This window comes from Chrysemys picta, chromosome 11, assembly GCF_011386835.1.
Source record: "Chrysemys picta bellii isolate R12L10 chromosome 11, ASM1138683v2, whole genome shotgun sequence".
In the NCBI taxonomy this organism is placed as follows: domain Eukaryota; kingdom Metazoa; phylum Chordata; order Testudines; family Emydidae; genus Chrysemys; species Chrysemys picta.
In genome coordinates, this window is record NC_088801.1 from 18866506 (window position 1) to 18873245 (window position 6740).

Consider the following 6740-nt stretch of genomic DNA (forward strand, 5'->3'; position numbering starts at 1 on the left):
TCAAAGTGTAAGACAAACACTTTCCAGGCCACCAGGATGCTGCCATAACTCATATTTTGGTGCAGCGACACTGTAGTGTTCATTTGGTACCTGACTGCCCCATGAGAATAACTGGAGTGTTTCTCATTGCTCGTGTGGGGACCCCGGTCGTACACACACCTATGACACAACCCCACGAAGGATAAAAAGCCATTCGTTTGCTGGGAGCTCAGACACTAGACTGAGAGGGGCCGTATAAGCACAGAGATCTCCAAACAGAGGTGCAGCTGCCTCCTTTGGGGGGGGGGGGGTGGAGGAGCCCCTGTGACAGGCCAACGCCTGAGGCTGGGCATAGTTCCTCTGGGAGCCCGAGTGAGTGGGACACGAGCACGAAGCCATCTCCCATAGTGTGAGCACTGGCTCCCCGCTCCCTACCCTGGGGGGGAACCTTAGGGACACCTGCCTCCCCTCCCCCAGGGCCTCCTCTGCAGCCAGCAGCCCCCGAAGGCCTCCCGGGGTGGGCAGTGCCCCCGTCCCTCACGGCAGCCCAAGCACCCCTCCAGGGACGGGCGGCCCAGCCCCCCGGACCCGGTGCCTTTTCCCTCACACCGCCTAGACCCACATCAGCAGGCGGCGGCTCCATGCTAGCTCGGTCGCGCTCCTGGCTCTTGCGGGCGGCGCTGGGCATCTGGCCGGTTCCTGCAGCTGCTTCTGTCCCTTGGCGGCTCCCGTACAGGACGTGGCGAACCCGCTCCCCACCCCCACTCCTCTGCTCTTGTCGCCCACACTACTCAGTCCGCTCCGCCGCGTGGCCGCACTGCTTCCGGGCACACAACGCTCGCGAGAGCGACTGTCAGCAACGGGAGAACATCTATCTGCGGCCGGGCCCTCTCAGGCAGACGCGCAAAGAGTTCTGTTCTCTCGCGAGAAGTCCGGAGGCCGCTCGCGGTCTTCCCTTCCCTCCGCCAATAGCATCTCCTCTCGCTCAGGCTCCTCCCCGCCCCCTGGGAGACTGGGGACCACCAGCCCCCTCGCACTAGCTGCGGCCTTGTCCAGCAGCCCGGCCACCGCCAGTCTACGCTCCCCGCGCTGCCCCAGCCACCGCCTCTGTACCCTTAGCGCAGGCCGGTACCTGGGGAATAGCACGCGCTGAGGCGAAGCCAGGTGCTTCCGCCTGCTGCAGGTGCCCGCGCCCAGCTGATGCCAGCAATGGAGGTTGCTTGTGCCCAGCTGTTTGGTGCCGTGGCTGCTTCGCCTCCCGCGCCCACCTCCCAGGTTTTTCCAATACGGTTAGCACTCGAGTCCAGTTTAAATTGGAGTTTCTAGTGTCTACGTGTGGCCTAACCAAGCTCTTGCTGGATGATTGGTGTTCCTCACATCCTGCCCTGCTGTGTGGTACTCTGTGCTGGCTGTAGTCCGGTTTTGCTCCCAGCTCGAGTCCGTGTGGTAATTTCCCTTTCTAGCTCCATCTCCTAGAGTAGCAGCCACGGACTCACATATATCACACAAGACAAAATCTTTCCTCGCCCCCTGAATTGCAGCATGCTGTTGGAAGGCATCAGCAAAAGGGAAAAAATCTGGTTTGTATGGAGTGTTGCTGTACCCCTGTTGGTTCCAGGATATTAGAAAAATAAGGTGGGTGAGGTCATATCTTTTACTGGGTCAATTTCTGTTGGTGAAAGAGCCAAGCTTTCAAGCTACACTTCTTGTCCTCTTCAGGTCTGGGAAAGATACTCAGTGTCACAGCTAAATGCAAGGGGAAACAGATTGTTTAGCATAAGCAGTTACCACACATTCTAAGACTTGAAGAAGAGCTCTGTGTGAGCTTCTCTCTCTCACCAACAGAAGTTGGTCTAATAAAAGATATTACCTCACCCATCTTGTCTCTAAAATCCCATTTGAGAGCAATGTTCCTTCTAATTTTTTACATCCATGTGTGGAATGAATTTTGTTATGTGAACCAATAGGGAGGTGATGTGTGGTGGGGGGTGGGGTTTGAGGAGTGGGAGTGGGCTCAGGGCTGGGGCAGAGGGGTGGGGAGTGAGGGCTCCAGCTGGGGGTGCAGGCTCTGGGGTGGGGCCAGGGATGAAGGGTTTGGGGTGCAGGCTGTGGCAGGAAGAGAAGACTCCCCCACAGCCCTCTCTCCCGGCCACAGCAGTTCCAATGCCGGGGGAGAGGTGCCTCTTCCCCCAGACGTAGCACTTGATAGCCTGCTGCATGGGTGTGCAGCTTAGAGGGAACTTAGTTTGAGAGTCTTTGTGATACTTTCTTCTATGTACTGGAGAGGTAAGTTTAGATAACGAGATAGCATATTGATAGTTGTATTATGTTTTAACAGTAATATAAGAGCACCCCAAAAATTTAGACTTTCAAGACGGGTCAGATTTCTCTTTCCCAATTCTTACTGCTGCACTTAATGACACCAAATGCAAATCCTGTGCCTCACCACTAGAAAAAAAGGTGCATTTGCTGCTATATTGAAAAGGCTCATTGCTCTCTAAAATTCCACTACCACTGAATTTGCTGCAGAATCGGCTTTTTCATTTAAAAAAAAATTTTTCACAGAACCTTCCAAATGCAAACTAAAGTGCAAACTGATGCAGTTATGTTTGCCTATGTCTGCAAACACCTTGAAGCAATAGCTCTAAGTGAACTACCCTGTTAAACAGGATAGTAACTCTGAATCCTAAAGGTGGGAGTTTAAAGGGCAGCATTAACTGTTTCATTGCTGATCCATTTACAAGAAACATTCACCTAATATGCTTTTCCCACAGTCCAAATGACATCTCATACCTCCCCATGTGCCATGATCCCCAACTTTCCAAAAATCTCATCTTCCCCATGTCCTACAATACAGAAATGCATTTTCAGTACAAAATTCTGCAGCACACTGAAAATAGAGATCATAAATTAAAATATGACAACTGTACTATCTGTGTTCATTTTTATATTTGATTAAATACAAAACTCAATGGTCTGTGTATTTAAAACTGCTGTAGGATTTCCAAGCAGTTGTACTAGAGTGCCACAGAATCCAGGTCCCTTGGCACAAAATTCAGGTCAAGCTTGCTGAAGAGTAGAAGGGGCATTGTTTAAACGTAAACAATAGCTCATCTGCTGCACCTTCTGTTATGGAAAATGGTTGACATTCATTGAGGCAATTTTATTGAAAACCATTTAATTCACCTGCAGTGAACCCAAGAGTGATGAGTAGGAATAAACCTGTTATTAGGCACAGACCTGTAAAAAAGGCACTAGGAACTCTGCCTAGAATGGGCTAGCTATTCCCTGTGGATTCACTGGGGATTACCAAATGGGGATAACATCACCAGCAGCCAATCAGATGGTCCTCTTGAGTATACATGGATGAAAGGCATATTACACTTAAGTAACAAGACATGACAGACCATGTGTTAGTGCTAAATAATTTATGCCTCAGTCACATAATTAATCACAAAGCCAAGATGAGACCTGGTCAGCTGTTTGGGGTTTAAATTAAAACTAGCTTCTCTATCTGAAAAGAAAGATAGTTGGCAAATGTTATGATCAGAAGTGCAATGTAGAATTCCTAGTTGCTCTGTTTAGAATATACAGTCCCAGGTTTGGTTTGGGTTTTCTGGCAGACATTTAACCATTTTACAATTTTATCCTACCAACATTTTTTTCATTGACTCCATTGCATTTCAGTGGTGCTAAAGGTACGTCCCTTATTTATATCTCCCTGTGTCCCTACTGAAAGGTTTCACGTTTATTTAATAGACTTCAGTTTTTAAAGTTAGCATTCAATATTACAGACATAGTTGATCTTTAGGCACAAATGCTAGTGTTTAGATGTTGATATTCTTGATATTTAAAATACTAGCATTGCATTTGCATCCTCAGCGCATAGGTGACGTGCGGGGGGACCTACGGGGTCAAGTGCCCCCCTGCCCCGATTTCTGCTTGGCCTGCCGAGGGGGAGGGACAGGAGCTCTATCCTTCTCCCACTGCACCTGCCCCCCAGCACGATTGGCCTCAGCCCTGGCAATCGGGCCCAGGTGGGGAGCGGAAGGGGCGGGACCAGCCACTTCTCATGTTGACTGCTCCGAGTCGCTGCTCTGTGCAGTGAGGCAGCTGCCTGAGAGATAGCCTGGCTGGAGAGATGGTGGCGGCGGCCTACCCTCTCCGCTACCCACCCAGACCCAGCTGCCGGGGACAGGGGCTGAGTGAGCCAGAGTCCCCCTTCGCTCCCGGCACATTTTCGGCTCGTTCGGCCCCTGTCCCCAGCGGCCCGGTTTGGGTGGGGAGTGGAGAGAGCAGGCTGCCGCTGCCACCTCTCCAGCTGGGCTCTCTCTCAGGCAGCTGCCGTGCTTCACAAAACAAAGTGTCAGCTGCATGAGAAGCGGCTCCATCCTGCTCCACGCCCTGGGCACCGCTGCCAGGGGCAGGGGCCAAACATGCCGGGGGGAGGCACAGCAAGAGAAGAACAGAGCTCCCACCCCATTGGCAGGTAACTCTTGGGGCGGGAAGAGTATGGCGGTCCCCGGGCTGGGTGCAGGATGGGAAGGTGCCAGAAGCGGGTTCCTTGGCCTCTACTCAGCCGGGGCTGGAGCTGGCCCCAGTCGGGCCCAGAAGCACATGCTTCCCGCTCCTGTGGTCTCATCCCCCCAGGAGCCGGAGGGATTGGCTAGATTGGTGAGGCTGGAAGTTTCTCCCAGAGGAGACACGTGGCATGGTCATGTATCCTCCCCTTTACTTTGTGCTCCCTTTCCCCAGTATTAGGAGGCACGAATGGCTAGACGAATTGGGTCTTGTGTTGGTATCAGTATCACAAAAACTATTAAAATACAGTGCTGATTGTACTTAAGAGCTTGATCCTGCAAGATGTGGAGCAGTCACATAGCCCATTGAAGTCAGGATGAATTGAGGGTGCTCAGCACCTATGTAACAATCTATAAAACTCTATCAGATACCCTTTAATCTCCCAACACGCACTTTAATTAATCAGAAATGGAGAGTTAAATATAAAATGTGATTTGGGGAAGGAGCTTAAGCATTTGATTTTAAATCCTTTTCGGATCAAAAATCAAAAAGTCATCTGATTTGTGATACATGGGGTCCCCAGTATACATCTCCGCCTTATCCGCTGTTTCGGATATCCCTCTCTCCTCAATAGGGGAACGTGTTCCAATTACATTGCTCCTGATCCACATATCCGTCATTTACACAGTTCGGGACCAGTGTGAATTGGAACACGTTTCTCCATTGTACAGTACTGTACTTGTGTCCACTGGTCACGTTCAAGGCTTATTACCTACAGAGGACATTCTCCGTGCTGATTAAGGAGACGGCAGGTGAAGGAAAGTCGAGTGTAAAGGAGTTTTGGAAGTTCTACAACATTTTGAATGGCGTGGAAAACATTGATGCATCGTGGGAAGAGGTCACATCTCAATGTATGAACAGCATTTGGCACCGTGCATGGCCAGATGCTGTCCACAGCTTCGTGGGATTTGATGCCGTTCCTTCTCTCGAGCAAGAAATTGTCAAGTTGGTGAAGGATATCGGCTTCGAGGAGGAGGATGTACAGGAGTTCTTGGAGTCTCACACTGAGCAACTGACATATGAGGAACTGTTTGAGCTGTAGTAACAAAGGATATCCAAAGAAAGCAAGGACGATGATGACAATGACATAGGGCAGGAAGCCAGGAGTCTGATGACAAAGAATCTCTCCCGTTTCTTTGGATTGCTGGATGAGATGACGGAAATCATACAGAGTGGTGATCCTTTTCGTGAACAGTCTGCCAAAGTCTCCAGGGCTGTCAATGATGCAGTGGCTTGCTACAGGGAGATCTATCATTCAAAGATGCATGCAGGAGAGCAAACATTGATAAAATCTTTTTTTTAAGACTGCCGCAACCAAAAAGCCAGCCATGGAAAAGCCAGCCCAAGAAAACCCAGCTGCCACCCCTACCTAAGTTTAGCATAATTGACACTGTTTTATACTGTATTATTGTACTGTATTTACTGAATTAAAATGTTCTATGTGTTTGAACGGTGTTAGTAGGGTTCTACATTTTTTATTCAATGTTTTATGTGTAAAACATGTAGTGTATAACCTGTCATAAAAAGGTACACTGTTTAGGCAAAAAGAGCATTGTCATAGGCGAGTGTGGTGAAGTAGTGAACGCATCCCCCCCTTATTTCATTATTTCTGATGGGGGAAAAATTCCCCGGTATATGTCGTTTCGGTATCCACTGACCTTTTCAAGAATGCGACCCCAATGTATGCAGGGGACTCCCTGTATAGTAATGAATGTTTACTTAGGCCTGGGCTACACTAGTGGGGGGGGTGTTGACCTAAGATACGCAACTTCAGTTACGCTGTTCGCATAGCTGAAGTCGAAGTATCTTAGTTCGACTTACCTGGCCATCCTCACGGCGGCGAGTCGACTGCTGTGGCTCCCCCGTCGACTCCGCTTACTCCTCCTGCCGAGGTGGAATACAGACGTCGATTCGGGGATCGATTTATCGCGTCCCAACGAGACACGATAAATCGATCCCCGATACATCGAACACTACCCGCTGATCCGGCGGGTAGTATAGATGTACCCTTAGGCTCTGACTACAAAGAGACTTTGCTTTTGGCTAATCAAATCTTGGAAGTTTTTGAGCTCATGTACAGAATTAAAATGTATTTGTGAAAAAACAAAAATTGGGGTGGCTTGGAAAGGCCTCAGAGAGCTCAGCTTTATTGCCAACTGATGCACTTTTTAGTGTGCAAG

At 49.6% G+C, this 6740-nt stretch overlaps 1 protein-coding gene across 1 annotated transcript in view; it reads right to left on the reverse strand.

The window, feature by feature from the left end:
• The window catches only part of DARS1 (aspartyl-tRNA synthetase 1), a 70753-nt gene extending 68224 nt beyond the window's left edge, over nt 1-2529 (reverse strand). The window contains exon 1 of the mRNA XM_005286769.5: nt 602-2529. Coding sequence (XP_005286826.1) covers nt 602-667 — 66 coding nt within the window. The 5' untranslated portion in view covers nt 668-2529. The remainder of the gene's footprint in view (nt 1-601) is intronic.
• Nucleotides 2530-6740: the final 4211 nt, after the last annotated feature.